Source organism: Megalobrama amblycephala, linkage group LG21, assembly GCF_018812025.1.
Source record: "Megalobrama amblycephala isolate DHTTF-2021 linkage group LG21, ASM1881202v1, whole genome shotgun sequence".
NCBI classification, from domain to species: domain Eukaryota; kingdom Metazoa; phylum Chordata; class Actinopteri; order Cypriniformes; family Xenocyprididae; genus Megalobrama; species Megalobrama amblycephala.
The window spans coordinates 7,777,591-7,795,620 of record NC_063064.1 but is presented as its reverse complement, the minus strand read 5'-3'; the positions used below and the strand labels follow the sequence as shown (position 1 = coordinate 7,795,620).

General features: G+C 39.4%; 1 protein-coding gene across 3 annotated transcripts in view; it reads right to left on the bottom strand.

The window, feature by feature from the left end:
* Positions 1 to 1,261: 1,261 nt before the first annotated feature.
* ttll7 (tubulin tyrosine ligase-like family, member 7) overlaps positions 1,262 to 18,030 on the bottom strand; it is a 127,841-nt gene continuing 111,072 nt past the window's right edge. For 2 of the 3 annotated variants that reach the window (XM_048172757.1, XM_048172760.1), the window contains 2 exons: positions 12,257 to 12,433; positions 1,262 to 3,360 (listed from right to left, as the gene is read on the bottom strand). In XM_048172757.1, coding sequence (XP_048028714.1) covers positions 3,243 to 3,360; positions 12,257 to 12,433 — 295 coding nt within the window. In that variant the 3' untranslated portion in view covers positions 1,262 to 3,242. The remainder of the gene's footprint in view (positions 3,361 to 12,256; positions 12,434 to 18,030) is intronic. The other variant, XM_048172758.1, reaches the window with a different exon arrangement.

The window sequence follows — 18,030 nt, the reverse complement described above, 5'->3', positions numbered from 1 at the left end:
TCCTACACCTTCCCTATTCAAATTACGGGACGAACGCGGCGCCCTTCTTTCTCTTGTGGGCCACAAAAGGAGAATAAAAAAAAATGTTCATATAGGCTAATGGCAGTGAATAGCAACCAGCATCAATTTTAAAAAAGTTCACTCCGTGTCGCCCAGAACAAGCACACAAGTTGTGAGAAATCAAGATTAACAAATACGTGACATGAAATACAACCTCTCTGAGGTTAATATATCCCTTCTGTTCGCCATAACAAGAAGTTATCGCGTTCACATCTGTCATTCTGACTGTCGTCAGACAAACAGAGCTCCGGTCCAGTGATATTTGACTCAGTGAAGAAAGTACACGGATACTTTTTTGGGTTTTCTAGGTGTAGTATTTCATGTCGCAGTTTTATTAATCTTGATTTCTCACAACTTGTGTGCTACAGAGTGAACTGCAGCACTAATAGAGTCTCACTAATGTGCAAGCCGGCCAACGACCAAGATAAAGAATTTTGTTAAATAATACATTAAATTTAGGTTAGTTTCTCACTATACCCTATCATATACCCCCAGAACACTTGGAATATATACGGCACGTGTCGCATGGGATCATGCTTGATGCTGGTCGCTATTCACTGCCATTTTATGGACAAGGGTGAGTGGGAAATCTTTTAAAAATTCTCCTTTTGTGGTCCATAAAAGAAAGAAGGGCATAAGGCATTAGTTCACCCTAAAATAAAAACATAATTTACTCACTCTGGCATTGTTCTATCTCTTTAACCGAGGATAGCAATACTGTTGACTGCTAACAAAACTGCAAAAACAGTTTGACAAAGGTAAAAAATATCGAAAGTAGAATGTACTGAGTTTAATCAAAACTCACTTCAAGTGTCAGCTGTTGACATTTTCATTTCTTTGATTCAAGAATCACACACACTGACGTGTCAACACATTTCAATCTCAATGCTTCTCTCTGCCGTTGCTAAGTAACTCCGTCATGGTCTTTCTTTTGTTGTAAGAGACAAGAGGAAGAAACAAGTAGTTTTACAGTGTAGTTTTTAGTTTTCAAGAATGACCTCAGGTTAGATCAAAACATGACAAGGTTATGCTCTGAAATCTCGTGCGAGACTGTGTGGAATGACATGGAGTGTCATGCTGTGGATCGTATGTGTGGTGTGTGTAAGGTACCTTGTGTTTAGAAATCCTCAGGAGAAAGAAGCAAATGTCAGAGAGGTCAGACACAGCTCAATGCGATACTCAAATAGAATTCTGGAGTCTGTTTGGATGTTTTAAGCCTTTTATTGCTATTAAAAACCATTCTCCTGAATGAAAATCCAGGCAAAAATAATATTTGGCATTGTGACATGATGGTAAGTTGGGCAAAATGACCATAACTGGCTCGTTGAATATGTGTCGGGTTATCGCTGTTTTCACAGGGAATTAAATAGTTGGCTGTCAGAACACTGTCACTACAATTTCTCTTACTTACCAAAATAAAAAAAAAATTAAAAAAAGGAAAAAAAAGTCACATAGAGCTCCTCAATAACACACCGAGATGACACACTGCTACGCTAGTAGTGTTGGCACAGCGTGGTTTGAGCTGGCACATCCAGGTCACTTTTACTAAAACACTACATGAACATTTACTGTATCCTAATTAGATCCAAAGCAAAGCTCTGCAATTAGCACTTATTACAGTACTTTCGTAAAAGGTCATTCTGTTCATAAAATCACTGATACATTGGTTATGCCATGGTTAAAATGAATAAGCATGGTTAAAACAAACTTTAAATTAGATGTAAACAGACATTTTAATAAAATAAATAGCATAAATTAATTCAAGTATCTTTAAGATGCAGCCATCCAAATTTTAGCACACTGAGCTCATCATAGACACACTCTACCGGCAGCAATATTGAAAATCCCTCTCCTCAACACTGCAAGGACACATATCAGTCAGCTCAGACGCTGAGGTTCATGTTTGCATCTACACAGTATGGCTCATAAAAGTTATGTAAAAGAGACTTACGTCCCTTAAGTTGATAGGTGATCTCAGCTTTAAATTCAGAACAGGCAACTATAGTCTAGAATGACATATAGCGTTTACTCCAAAGAGTAAGCATTTCTAATTCCTAACCTATAATAGTCATAAAGCCCTAGACCTAACCTCTAACCCAAACACTGATCCCAAATCTAATACTTAACTATTTAACACTTTTTCCGTTTCTAAATAAGTTTTAGGGGGGCTTTCACACTGGACACATTCCGTTTGCACGGTTTTAAAATTATCGGTCTACAATTGTTTCCTACGGAACCCCTAAAGGATTTTCGGAGGAATGCAAAACATTTGTGAGAAAACGCAAAAGCACTGACTTATTATTTTTCCTCCCATCTCATATATATATTTTTTTCCACTACCATGTCCCTTTAGGGGCTCTGTAGTTTCCTCCACTGTGCCACATTAAAAAAAAAATACAATAAAATAAAATAGTGAGCTTGTCAATTGTATGAGATTCAACTTTTGTATCCGTGTTGTTCTTCCTGACTGCATTACATTTACACATTACATTTATGATTATTTTTAATTAATAAATCAAACTGATTAGCAAATCAAATCAAACATACACAAGGTTCCCCACAGTGGAAAACAAATTCCTGATTTTAGACTCACATCTTTGGCCATTGCGACACATCATGCTGTTTGTGTGTGTTTGTGTCCATCGCCATAATTAAATAGTCAGTCATTTCACGCATCTGTTGAGAACCTATGCGAACGCCCTGTGTTGTAAATTTAATTCTGAGCAGAATGTAAAATATACTAAATGATGTCAAATTAAAAATTGCATATTAAGAAAATTAAATTATATTATTAAGTGATAAAACAATTTAGGGAAAAACAGTGCAAAAGTCAAAGCAAAAAAAAAAAAAAAAAAAGGTGAACATGACATTTTCTGATTCCATGACACTAAAACATTCACTGGAATTAATAAATTGTACAGTCTTGTAAAGATGATGAACATTATGAATTTATTTGCAAGCATCCTAAGGGAGATGCAGCATCCTAAGCAATGCAGCAGATATTTTTTACAGCAGAAGGGAGGCAGAGAACTGTCGATCATATGCATCTGACTCATTACCAAAGCAGGCGGGCAAATCCCCTTACATACGCTCCTGGAATTTGCGGAGGTCCCAGGCATTATGTCCTTCTCACAGAGGTCTGAATATGTTCTCCCCCAGCAGGTGTCGGAGTCCAGCGGCCATCAGAAGTGGCCCATCCGTGCGGTAAAGACGCTGCGGGGGCGTGTTGAGGACGCTGAGCGGCCGAAGCTAGAAGACGGCCACTTGATGATGAACTGGGAGGTGACTGGCAGCAGATACCTGCACAGACGGAGAGAGGAATCAGAAATAGGGGTTGGATGCCAGACTCAAAGGCAGGATTAGAGGCACAAAGGTCACATGAAAGAGATCAGGCACTTTTCCTCTCTCTCGGCTTCCAATCCTTCTCCAGCTGATGCTTTATAGATTCCCGTCCCCTCTGCTGACCCTCACGTTTACACTGTGCCATTTTAAATAATGAGTGACACAAGTGGCTGAACGTGACTTGTTTTAACAGATAAGAACTTGTTTAATGCACAGGATGTTCCAAGACAGGACAACAGCTTAGATAATTAGAGCCTACACAGAGACAAGGAGGGTAACCAGCCTGGACAGCTGACGACCCACACTTGCTAATACCAGAACAGCTTAATTATAATTCTACTCGAAACAAGGCAATTTAAACAGTTAATTAATTAAATAACACAGTGGCAATAAAAAAAAACAAAAAACAAGTCATGCTAAATAAGAATACACTAAACCGTTTGAACAAACTACTTATAGTTACAAACCCGATTCCAAAAAAGTTGGGACACTGTACAAATTGTGAATAAAAAAGGAGTGCAATAATTTACAAATCTCATGAACTTATATTTTATTCACAATAGAATATAGATAACATATCAAATGTTGAAAGTGAGACATTTTGAAATGTCATACCAAATATTGGCACATTTTGGATTGCATGAGAGCTACACATTCCAAAAAAGTTGAGACAGGTAGCAATAAGAGGCTGGGAAAGTTAAATGTAGCTGGAGGACCAATTTGCAACTTATTAGGTCAATTGGCAACATGATTGGGTATAAAAAAAGTCCTCTCAGAGTGGCAGTGGAAAAATAGTGGAGCAATATCAGAAAGGAGTTTCTCAGAGAAAAATTGCAAAGAGTTTGAAGTTATCATCATCTACAGTGCATAATATCATCCAAAGATTCAGATAATCTGGAACAATCTCTGTGCGTAAGAGTCAAGGCCAGAAAACCATACTGGATGCCCTTGATCTTCGGGCCCTTAGACGGCACTGCATCACATACAGGAATGCTACTGTGATGGAAATTATAACATGGGCTCAGGAATACTTCCAGAAAACATTGTCGGTGAACACAATCCACCGTGCCATTCGCCGTTGCCGGCTAAAACTCTATAGTCAAAAAAGAAGCCATATCTAAACATGATCCAGAAGCGCAGGCGTTTTCTCTGGGCCAAGGCTCATTTAAAATGGACTGTGGCAAAGTGGAAAACTGTTCTGTGGTCAGACGAATCAAAATTCGAAGTTCTTTTTGGAAAACTGGGACACCATGTCATCCGGACTAAAGAGGACAAATCACAACCCAAGTTGTTATCAGCGCTCAGTTCAGAAGCCTGCATCTCTGATGGTATGGGGTTGCATGAGTGCGTGTGGCATGGGCAGCTTACACATCTGGAAAGGCACCATCAATGCTGAAAGGTATATCCAAGTTCTAGAACAACATATGCTCCCATCCAGACGTCGTGTCTTTCAGGGAAGACCTTGCATTTTCCAACATGACAATGCCAGACCACATACTGCGTCAATTACAACATCATGGCTGCATAGAAGAAGGATCCGGGTACTAAATGGCCAGCCTGCAGTCCAGATCTTTCACCCATAGAAAATGTTTGGCGCATCATAAAGAGGAAGATGCGACAAAGAAGACCTAAGACAGTTGAGCAACTAGAAGCCTGTATTAGACAACAATGGGACAACATTCCTATTCCTAAACTTGAGCAACTTGTCTCCTCAGTCCCCAGACGTTTGCAGACTGTTATAAAAAGAAGAGGGGATGCCACACAGTGGTAAACATGGCCTTGTCCCAACTTTTTTGAGATGTGTTGATGCCATGAAATTTAAAATCAACTTATTTTTTCAATTTCAATGGTTCACCACTGGGGCACGTGACTTTGGCAGCTTGATTCATGCTCCGAACCACTGATTCGAAACAAAAGATTCGTAAAAGCTTCATGAAGTTCATGAAGCAGTGTTTTGAAACCACCCATCACTAGATATTGTTGAATAAAGTTGTTATTTGTTTTTTGCCGCACAAAAATTTTGTACAATTAGGCATCAGGTGAAACAGCCTCAGACCAAAAGGCATCAGACCAAAAGGCATTGGATGAAATGGACTTTTTTTTTTTTAGTATAGCCTAACTTTCTATTGGCTTTTATCCTATCATAATGCCGTCCTTCAGTTGTCTTTTTCTTTCTCCCTTTTTTTATATATTTAACTGTTACTATACCCACATTGATGTAAGATGTGTGTGCGAGCCTTAATTAAATATTACACTGGTTAGGTTCTATACAGAAAATAACATGCCGATTTTCACATTGGTCTGCAGAAAAAAAGCAATGAGCTGAATGAAAATGTAAAATGTGACTCTTCCATGCCAGATAGTGGTATTCTGTTTTTATTGTTATTTTTATTTTTTATGCATTCCATTTTTATTCTTATGTATTTGTTTCCTTTTTATGTAAAGCACTTTGAATTACCATTGTGTGTGAAATGTGCTAAATAAAAAAAAAATTGCTTTGCCTTGCCTAATCGACTCTCTGACAGTAGGTTGCACTGGAACAGCAGAAATAAAGCCATTTCCCTTGGTAACCTCTGTACACAAAGCAGCTGTGCTTATAACAACACAGTCAAATAGCTTGAAAGTTTTTTTACCTCTCTTATAAAAATTAACCATGGTTTTACTACAAATAAAACAAAAAAAACATGGTTATTGTAGTTAACCATGGTAACCACAAATTAACCATGGTTTTGCTACACTATAGTTTATGGTATTTGTAGTAAAATTATTGTTATACAAATAGTAGTCTATCAATCTGACAAAAAAACAAACAAAACATAGTTAACACACTTTTAACCATGGTTAATTTTCGTATGTGTTCACGATAGTTTGCAATGCAAGCTAGTTGCAATGTGTTATTTAGCTAACTTTTTATACATGCAAATAAAGCTAGTGAATAATAAAAATTTACAAAATAATCTCAGTGGGATATGTTTTATACAACTTAGTGTAACATTTTTCAGAAAACTGCGTGCACGTGACGTCACATTGAGGCGGGCAATTCGCTTCTTTCTACGTTTGTTTCGTCTGATGCCTTTTTATCTGATGCCTTTTTATCTGAGTCTGTTTCGGCTGATGCCTTTTGGTCTGAGGCTGTTTCATCTGATGCCTAATTGTACAGGCCTTACACCTGACGTTGTTTTTTCTGAGACCTGAAGCCTTTCAGTCTGAGGCGCGATGCTGTTTTGTCTGATGAGTGAAGGCCTTTTAGTCTAAGGCATGACGCCTTTTCGTTGTATGACTGAGGTGTGAGGAAGTCCTAAAATGTACACCATACTCTTGTCATTTTTTTTTTTTTTTTGTGAAAAATGATAAATAGATAAATAAATGATAAATAAATAAATAAAACAAAACTGCTTCACTCATTGAAGTCAATGAATAAATCAATATTGACCTAATAATATCAATGCTACTTCAACTTCAACCAATCAAGAATTTCAGTAAGACATATTTTGTAACAATTCAAAAACGGAAAACTTGTTCATCTTAGAAGAAGTGTAATTAAAGACATTTTTAAATAATAATAAAAGAAAAGAAAAAAAAAAGAAAAAAAAAAAAGAATGAGTGTCACGTCTGTTTTCAATGAAATCCCATTCACTTCAAGCCAAGGAAGTGGCTTTGTATGAATGCAAGAAGTGGCTTTGTATAAATGCAATGATGTAGTTATGACAGCAATACATAATTCCAGTACAAATTAGGGCCGCTCTTTATCTAACTAAAGAAGATTTGTTCTAAAGCCCCTGCTGCAGAAAGACAGAGCCAAAAGACTTGGGAAGAATCAAATTTACTTTTATAAAAGAATGCCCTTGAATCTACTCATGATACTGCGCTAAACATGTGTTTGCAGTGCATTCCTTACAATCGGCAATATTTAATAAGGAACACAGATATCTTGCATGTTTTATGGATCATAAAAACTCTGGACAATGATGAATATCGATGAATGTCTCCGTCGCACATACTGAGCCACCTTTCACACCATGCCCACACAATCTTTCACCGTGTTCATTTCATTAAAGCTTTAAAAATCAGGCCTGATTTTTGGTTCTTCCCTCTGGGAACTCCAGACAGGTGAGTTCTCAGGAAATGGTTTTGGGTTGGGGTTGAGCCTCATTAGCATATTTTTCACTACAGACTGCTGAGTTTGGTCAACAAAAGGAAATGTCAAAGGAATATGAAATTCAAATATGAACATGTATGAAGGTGGGCCTTTCTGGCTCTGAAGAATTCCCTGTAAGGAAGTCTCATCCATGAGAGAGCTCCATCACTCAGGGTCCAATCAGGCTGCAGGCAGTGTTTAATTGGACCTCTGTGAGGATTCCTCCAGGTCTTTGGCTTTTGATCATTGAGCAGTTCTTGGAAAAACCTGCCAGTGCAAAGCCCCTAGAGAACCGCCAGCTGTCTAACCTTCGAACGTGTGTGTGCTTTACTAATTACACACAATCGCTCGGAGATCTGCACATATCTCACGTCTGTTTGCTTGTTTAAAGCCTACACTCTATCACCCAACTGCCACATGCCGCATAAAACTTTGAGGGAGAACTTTTAGACACTTTGAGAGAAAAAGGAGACTTCCCCATTCACCAAATATCATATTACGTTTCTCAAAAGTTAAGAAAAATCTCTGTAGTTCTACATCTTGAAAAAAAAAAAAAAAAAAAAAAACTCACAAAACTTTCAGTGGCATCTTATAGATCTTATAAAAAAAAAAAAAAAGTCCTATTTTATACTAAAGTAATTTTGTGGGTTGCTATTACTTTTCATGACTAACAAATCTGTCTACTCTGTAAGTGGATTAGTAATTATTTACTGTTTTACTAACAGAGTAATGTAAGGTGAAGTTTCACATTACGCTTATGTTAGGTGAATGTTCGCATATTTCTATAATATGACAAATTTCCAAATAATAATAAAAAAAATGTAGGAATTGATTTTATCCATTAGAAACTGATTGGAAGGTAAATAATAATAATAATAATAATAATAATAATATAATATGACACTAGAGACTGCGGTCTTTAGCTTCCTTCACGCTCTTTAAGATCACAAAACTCTGGACTTCTGGTTGTACCTAGGATATCCAAGTCCTTTAAAGGAGGGAGAGCGTTTACACATTTGCTCCTAAACTCTGGAATAGCCTTCCTGATAATGTTCGGGGCTCAGACTCGCTCACCCTGTTTAAATCTAGATTAAAGACGCATCTCTTTAGCCAAGCATTCACATAATGCATCTCATATCAGATAAATTCCGCATGACTATCTTTGCTTAATGTTATAAACAGCAGCTACGCTAATTATTCTCCATTTGCTTTTCTGTTTCACCTCAGGACTAGAGAGTACATCAGTTTCAGTTTGGATCCAGCCTCTTAAGAAGACCTCAGATGACCAACACCTTTGAAGAGACGGCACCAACTCCTGCAAGGATTTTAGATTATGCAATATCTGGATCAACAAGCACATTCCCAAATGTCTATATATCCTAATTATTGTTAATATGTGATTCATTATTTCCAGGAGCTCATTGCTTCTACCTTCAATTAAACTGCTAACAGTGACTGTAAATTAAATTGCCTAAATTATTACATTATTATCTAACTGCATTCTCTAAACTGTAATGTTGACATGCATTCTCTGTAAAGCTGTTTTGAAACAATATGTATAGTGAAAAGCGCTATACAAATTAATGTGAATTGAATTTAATTGAATTGTTAGAACGCCCACCTCCCATGCGGACAGGCCCGGGTTCGCGTCTCGCTTGGAGCGGGCGGTGCGAACTGGAGGGGTACATTGGTGCCGTGACCCGGATGGAACTGAGGTTAAGGGGGGTGAGTGTAACGGACGTAGCCCAGTAAGAGCTGTGCATGTAAACCTCACTCCCTTGATCTCAAGAGGCGCTCTAGTGACTGACGGTCTTTAGCCGTTAGAGCTTGTTAGAGCGCCCCCCCTCCCATGGGGACGGGCCCGCTTGGAGCGGGCAGTGCGAACTGGAGGGGCTGCACATATAACAGGTGGTTAGAGAGAAGGGACTTAAAAATAAATAGGCTTGGATGACTTCAACCAAAAGGTTATTTCAGAGGCAGAGCAAGTCGTTACATTTTGATCAAAAATTCTGAAAACATTTCTTTAAAATAATGCACTGATGCAATCATGTAGAATATGGTCTAGAACATGAAGTACATATGGTCAATTTTAATTTTGTGCTGATTTAACTAATGGGTTATTTGGAAAAGTGCACATCTCTGGTATGTCAGGTGACCTCTACTGCTTCTTTCGGAGAGAGGACAGTCACCTGATGGATCTGAACAAGGAAGGAGGAGGCAGCGATGGAGTAAGAAGCAAGGATGAGACTGTTACCCAGGCATCATTTTCCTAACGAGGCAAAGCAGATGCCGGCTGATTGAAAAATAACGGATCCCCAAGGGCCGTTCCAGCAATGAGCCGTCAATGAGGCATGTCCTGAGAGAACACGAGTGTGAGAAGAGAGCGGATATTGGCTAGGATGCAGAGTTGAGAGGAAATCGAAAATGACTGGCTGGTTTCTCTGAGGCTACGCCCTCATGGAAATATAGCAAAAAAGCAGCAAGCAGGTGGACAAAGGTTGGTGGCCGAAGATCAGACATACTGGAGAGGAAAGAGTGTGATCCAAAACCAAAAGATAAAGCCCAAGGAGGTGGAATCACAGGATGAGAGCCATCGAGCAAACAAGGACAAATTTCCGTGGTAGTCAATTGGCCAGGCTCGAAGGACAGAATCAGGATAATTCTGAATGATTCATAAACTACACTTAAGTGCTTAAGCTCAGGTAAAATTCACACACAATGTGTGCCTAAGCACATCAAGATGGTAGGTGATTTTAATGGAGCTGATCTGCTCTAATAATATGCAATATTCTCTTAAGAACAAGTTAAAATGCTCTGCAAGAATCAGTTTTGTGATTAAAGGTGAGCGAAATTTCATCACAAAGGTCCATTGTCAGTGTCAACTTTTGGACCATGAGGTTGAGTAAATGATGACTGAATTTCAATTTTCATATATACATACATACACACACACACACACACACACACACACACACATACATACACATATATATATATATACTGCCAGTAGGTGGTGATTGATTGATTGATTGATTGATTGATTGATTGATTGATTGATTCAGAAGTGGTAATGGTAAGTAAACAGGTTCTCTTTATGAATTGTTCATTAAATCATTGGTTCACCCGATTTGTTCCAAAAATGGATTCGGAAATGAAATGCCGTTGTGTGTTGCTCAGAGACAGTTCTGCTTTGTCTTTATATTTTTGTTGGCAAAACTGAGCAAAGCAGACAATACTGTGTCTAAAATAACACAATATTAACTTCTTATTTATTGAACTGTTGTATAAAATTAGTATCGCTTTGCACTTGTGTTATTCTGGACAGAAAAACAGCACTCATGTGATCAATACTGTGCTTCTTACACATGTGATATTGCTTTACTATATCATATGATGTAAATATGAGTCAAAAACTCAAGCAGCATATCTTGAATTTTAGGGACATTCTAACTACATTCTATAGACTCCATCACGCAGTGAGCTGTTGCCCTGCTTCAAATTCATCACCAATCGACTGTATGAAATATCAGATGACCTAAGTAGGTCTGGGGCGGGGCAAGTGCGTTAAATGCGTTAATAATTTTAATGCAATATTTTTCACAGTAATCAATTAATCTAATTAACACATTAAATCGACAGCCCTAATATATATGTACTCTATATATACCCCTGTATATACTCTATATATTATTCTTATTTTGTTGTTGTTGTTTTAAGCATAAAATCAAATTGTGTGACATTTACGCTTAAAGCAAGAAAACAAATGTCAATGGGCTAAGAAAAATAGTTAATAGTTAACAACAATAAATGTAACCGCACTTTCAGATTTACTGTGATTTATTGTGTCCTATGATTTGTAATTCTTGAGTAAATGCATTCATGCTGACTCTATGCACTCTTATGTCTGTATAAACACCTCTTTATGTATAAATACCACAGTTGCTGTTTTTGTATCAATTTTGCAGTTTAAAACCTCATAACAAACCTGATTCAATTAATTGCAATTGTAGAATCAGTTTGACATGAATTGAAATTGTCAAATATAAGGTGATAAGAACCAAATTGTGCATGGGTTTCAGTAAATGTGGAGCTAATTTACCTTCTTCATAATGAACTGAGTGAACGAACAGAGTCTTTCGGATGCGCTTGTGCTGCTGCGCTGGAGTGTTTCGTTTGAATGCATGTTTCATGCACAAAAGTGGTAAGGTAAGTGTGTCAGCACAAAAATGTGGAACACTTTCTCATAAATAGTCAGAAATTGTGTGTATAGCACATTATTTATACCAGACTGAGTTTTGTGAATCAATTGTAATCTTCTGTATAATGGGCAACATTTATATGTAGAAAGGGGGTGTATTTTGCTCTGAAAAGACTTGTATTGACTTTACATCAATGATTGTAAATATGAGTGTTCGTACTGAAATACTGCATGCAAACGTTTTGTGAATTCACCCCAGAATTTTTGTTCTGAGTTCTCCCTCTTGCCTGTTGTGCCGTCATATAAAAGCACCAAAAATGGCAGCGGCCGCAATAGTAAGTTAACTTGTATATTTGCATTTAATATGCAATTTTATTATAGCCAGTGCCATCTGTTGTGTTTTGGTGTTTTTCAATATTTAAAAATGCAGTTCAGTGTTAACTGTACTAATGGTGATGTGAGTGTCAATACATTCTTTTAGCAGCATCGCCATGGATGCTTGAAGAGGGTAACTATACCTTGTGTCATCCCAGTCTGGGCTAAGTCCGCTGAGAGAACCGCGGGAGTCGGCCACAAACTTGTAGACTACAAGCAGACAGTCTCTACACAACTGTACGACACGCTGGCAGCACCTCAGCTCCTGTGCGGTCACCACCTCACTGCTCTTACTGAAAACGCTCTCCCACGATGACCTGCTGAAGGAAGATGTGCACATAAATACTACAGCCATGATGTGGGTAGTACCAACATTATATGTCATGGTATGCATATTTTTATATCACAGTAATATCACAGTTTTATAATAATAATCCAGTCAATTAAATATTTTTAGATACTTTTCATTTGATTATTGTAGTTAATGAAATTCATGTTCACAAACCAAAATATAAGATTATTCCTAACAACTGAATGATAAGTCTCACAAGTCTCATTAAGATTAAAACAGTAAAATTAACATAGTAAAATTGAGATTTTCAACTTCATTCAAACTGAATAGATGAGTCACTTTTTACATGATTAAATTACAGGGTTAGTTCACTCAAAAATGAAAATTCTGTCATTTAATCACCTTCATGTCGTACATGTCCAAACCCATAAGACTTTTGTTCATCTTTTGAACACAAATGAAGATATTTTTAATGAAATCGGAGCAATTTCTATTCCTCAGCTGACAGCCACGCAACTACCATTTTGTTACTTCAAAAAGTCCATAAAGAGATAAAACTAATCCATATGAATCTTCATTTGTGTTCTGAAGATGAACGGAAGTCTTATGGGTTTGGAACGACATGAGGGTGAGTAAATAATGACAAAATTTTCATTTTTGGGTGAACTAGCCCTTTAAATAAATATATGCACACCCGTGACTGCAATTTTATATTAATGCATCAAGTTACAGTGTTGTATCACAACTGTAAACAACACAAACTTAAACCCCTTAATAATAACTTCATCTTCCAGTGTGCAACCCATCTCACTCAGTATTTTCACAATATTCCACATTTATTCATCACACTTATACATAACGTATTATCAAAATAATGTGAATACATTCTGCCCACTGACAGAAATATCTATCCAAACAAAAAGAGAATGGCTATCTCTACCAGTCCACAGCAGCAGCAGCAAAAAAACAAAAAACAAAAAAAATATACTGTATTTTACAAAATACTTAAACATACTTAACACAAAACAAATGTATTTGCTTTAAAGTCATGATAAAATGGAAGTAGCAACGAGACCTTTTCTTCTATATTGTGACATATGTCTGAGAGTACCAAGTTTTTTTTAAAAAAAAAAAAAAAAAAAAAAGTACGTTTGCAGTCAATTTTGGGAGGGGTCATGCCAACTTCAATGGCAAAAACAATAGATAGTAAGAATTAAACAGAAAATAGTTAATTCTAGATGTAGGCTATTCTGTGAAAATAAGTTTCACCATCTGATTTTGTTTAGAGGATGTTTACATAATTTTACTGGAAAATAAGATGAAATACTGATTTAGTAACAATTTTTAGACATTTTGCTGTTGTATACCATCATACGGGTAATATGGGCCAGCTTTTATTGTAAAAGACACCGCTGGAACAATCTGTCAGGAAGGTTAAAGGGTTTGATTCTCGTTCCTTTGGCTCTAGTTAGAGAAAGAAACGATAAAATGTCTCTTTAAAGTCTTGGCGGAGGAAATGAGGTTTCATTGTAGAGATGATGAAATGTAACTTCTAGGGATCTGAATTGTACATTACAGGCAGGGAGGCTATGCAGTGCTCTCCCACTGATATCTCCTTCCCGTGCTAACGGCTCATGGGCCACCTTCACACGTCAGTCCCTGATTAAACAGAAGCAGCATGGGTTGCTGGCACTGCCTCTAATCCCCTAGAGCTGTGTTCGCTCTCATCAACTCCAAATGGTCTAAACCTGGCTATATAACATCCTTCACTCTGTGGCAATTACAAGAGTGATTGGGCCACACAAAGCCCCCGAGAAGTGCTCACAATGACTAGAGGGAGAACGGCGGTCAATAAGGAGGAGTCCCTGCTGTTTGCTCTCAGAGCTGATAAAATCACAGCATGTAAGAGTCTATGTGTATTATAACAGCAAGCGTGTATGCTTCTATGTGTGGCTCTCTTAGGAAGTAAAAGTCTATATCTAGACTTACAATTGAGTCAATAAAGACAAAACAGAGACCATTTTTCTCATGGCCAGGGTTATGTTCTGTCTCAATGCCTTTTCAACATTAAACACTCTTCCTAATCAACTTATCCTCCATAATGTGATATTTAGAAGTGAAATGACAAATAATAATTAAGCAATATCACACAAGTAATAGTGCAGTAAATCACAGAGGTACTGAAATTCTGACTAAGAGTACGATATTGCTTTTATACAACATGATGAAATTTTAAGAAGACATACCAGTTTTTTTTAAATTATGTGCAAATTTATGTGCAATTTACAGTAAGACCAGAAATATGTATTAATAAAGTAAATGTAAACAGTACGGAGTGTAATGGTCCGGAACTGTCACGATACAGACATCATTGTTTGTGCATACAGTCAGATGACGAATACAGTCAGTCACAGGTGATCCACACTCCAATCCAGAAGGGGTGCGCGTGGTAATGCAACACTGTTTGCTAACTGCCATGACAAGAAAAATAGCAGAAGAAGAGACAATCTATGCACCAACCTAAAACAAGTGTTTAGATGGCACTCAAGAGCTTGCTGTTAGCCTATACGCTGAGTTTCGATACATTTTTGTGACGAGCTCCACAGGCTTTACAGAAAGGAAACCGAGACAGCAAAAAGCAGAATCCTGTTTGTTTTCTTTATTTTACAAAAGCACAATGTTGTGTTTTTATTATGAGTGTACACAAATAAAAAGAGTCCCTCTAACAACAGACGAACAGTTGTTCAGATTTCCTCCACAGGGCAGCTCTGTGGACATACGCATATAGGGCCCTAACTGGGCAGAGCAGATTAAGCTTCTCCTGGTCTGAGGTATGAAAGGGAGGAGGACAGAAGGCCTGTAGTATGATAGGCCTTGAGTATTAGAAAGAATCTTAGGAATATAGCCAGGTCTAGAGTGAAGAAACGCCTTTACCATTCCAGGCACAAATTCCAGACATGAGGGTGCAACCGAGAGGGCTTGAATGTCTCCAATTCTATTGAGAGATAGCCAGTAGGAATATAGTTTTTAGAGTGAGAAATTTTTCAGAAACATCCTTGACAGGCTCAAAGGGAGCCATAGAAAGGCCTTCCAACACTATGGCCAGATCCCAGGCCAGCACCCTTGTGCATACTGCAGGCCAATGACTCAGGGTTCCACGGAGGATACGAGTAATTAAAGGGTGTCTCCCCAAAGATACACCACCCAAAGGAGTGTGGTAAGCAGCTAAGGCCATCACATACACTTTTATTGTGGAAGGGGATAACCCTGCAGAGAATTGCTCCTGCAGGAATTCCAGCACTGCACCCACCCGGCAGTTAACTGAGTCCAGCTGGTGATTTCCGCACCATGATGTGAACAATCTCCACTTCAAGGCATATAGTTTCCTCATGGATGGAGCTCTGGAGTGGAGAATGGTCTCAACAACCTCGGTTGAGAGACGTGAATTTATGAACTGGGCCCCCTCAGAGGCCAAGCCCACAGTTTACACAACTCCGGAAGGGGGTGAAGAATTGACCCGCATGCCTGAGAAAGAAGGTCCCTCCTGGGCGGAATCTCCAAGGGGAGATGTCGAGGAGAGACACTAGGTCTGAGAACCTTATTCAGGCCGGCCAGAATGGGGCTACTAATAGAAGATGGAGCCCATCCCGGTGCACCCTCTCCTGAACTCTCAGGAGCAGAGCGATCAGGGGAGATGCATACAGACTAGGCCACGTCTGCACCATTCCACGTCTGCACCTCAGGTCTGGGAGCAAGTGTTTCAGTGCACGAAACACCAACAATATTTCGATGATGGTCCTGCCACAGACCCTGAGCCGAGCGGCCACTCATGATCACCCCCCAGCCTGTGAGGGACGCATCCATCGTTTGCGTGATGCGATGACAAGGAGCCCCCAGCACAGGACCTTGGGAAAGAAACCAAGGTTTTTTCCACATGACTAAGACACAAAGGCCTCCCTTAGGCCAAAAGGTATCACGACGTAACTGCCATCAGAACTAATAGTCTCTGAAACTGTTTGACAGTGATTGACTGGCCTTTAGTTCATTTGTGGCTGAGAGAATCAAAGTGACAGGCGTGCCTGCATCATCGTCGAATCCAAAACCATGAAAGCGAAACTCAGAAACTTCCTGTGTTGTGGAAGGATGGATACGTGGAAGTATGTGTCCTTGAGATCTATCGTGAAAAAACAGTCCTCAGACCTGATTTGTGACACGGTTTGCCTACGAGTCAGCATTTTGAATTTGAGCTTCCCTACAGTGTGGTTCAGTAGGCACAGATCTAAAATCGGATGCAACCCCCCCATCCTGATTTGGAACAACGAAGTACCGTCTGTAAAACCCTGACTCCCTGCTCGGAGGAGGAACTCACTGTATAGCCTCCTTTACTTCTAGTTCCATAACCAGAGCCTGCTCGGGGCCCACCACTGTAGGCAAAACCCCACTGAATCGAGGTGGACAAGACCTAAACTGAATTTTATAGCCTTTCTCTATCGTTTGCAGAACCCAACGAGGTATGTTTGGTAGACACTTCCATTCTGCCAGAAAATCTACTAAGGGTACCAGTCTCTCGAGACTGGCCACTGGTGTATTTTGAGTAGTAAGCACAGTGCCCTGAATCAGCACACCGGCAGGGAATGACTAGCTTGACTGCTCTAATGCTCCCCTCAGAAGGAGTGAGCCACCCTCGGGTGAAAACTCGCTGGGAACCTCTGCACCCTAGCGATAGGGCAGGGTTGGCAGAACGGCCCCCTGAGGGTACCAAGGGGAGACGGGCACTGTATAATGCAGTGGGATCTGCCTTCCCCTGGAGGGTGTACTCTCAGAAGCCTGGCGCCATTGGCGTCAGGACTTATTTTAGAAGAAGCCTTCACTGAAACAATAACCTTCCTCAGATTAGTTTTTCCCTTAGAAGGCTTTGCCTGAGATCCCCACGCACCTCCCAGTTCTTTTGTGGAGGAGCTTGAGACGTGATGCTCTGTTTTATTTGTACCCTGTGTGAGGAGCTGGCTGATGGCTGGGGCTGCTCCCGCCCACCAGCCCCAGAGACATGAGTCCGGCAAGGAAGGAATTTTTGGAACGCTGCCTCCTGCTTTTTGGCTTCCTGAAACCTCTTGGTGACAGTATTAACTGCATCACCGAAGAGGCCAGCAGGGGAGAAAGGGGCATCCATCAGAAAGTTTTTTTATTTTTCTTACTCCTTGTTATGCCAGTAAGGTTTAACTACAGATGCCTCTAAGTGGCCACCAGGGCTGACTGACTTGGCAGTCTCCTTGGTGGCCCGAAGAGCGAGATCTGCTGCTCACATCCTCACTCTTACTAATGTTTTTCAGCAGGTCGGCCTGATATGCTTGGAGGATGGACATAATATGCAGACATGCTGCGGCCTGACCTCCTGCCAAATAAGCCTTACCCACCAAAACCGATGTAGCTCTTAGAGGCTTGGTGGGTAATGCTGGTGCTTTGAGGGACGATGCTGACTCAGGGGAGAGAAGGCTCACATATATGCTTGTGACTGAAGGGACAGACAACGAAAATTAGGACACACAATTCACATTTAGCACTTGCTGAAAGCACAGAAGCTAACACTGTTTGGTCCGGGTATGCTTTATAGTTTCCTCGTCAATG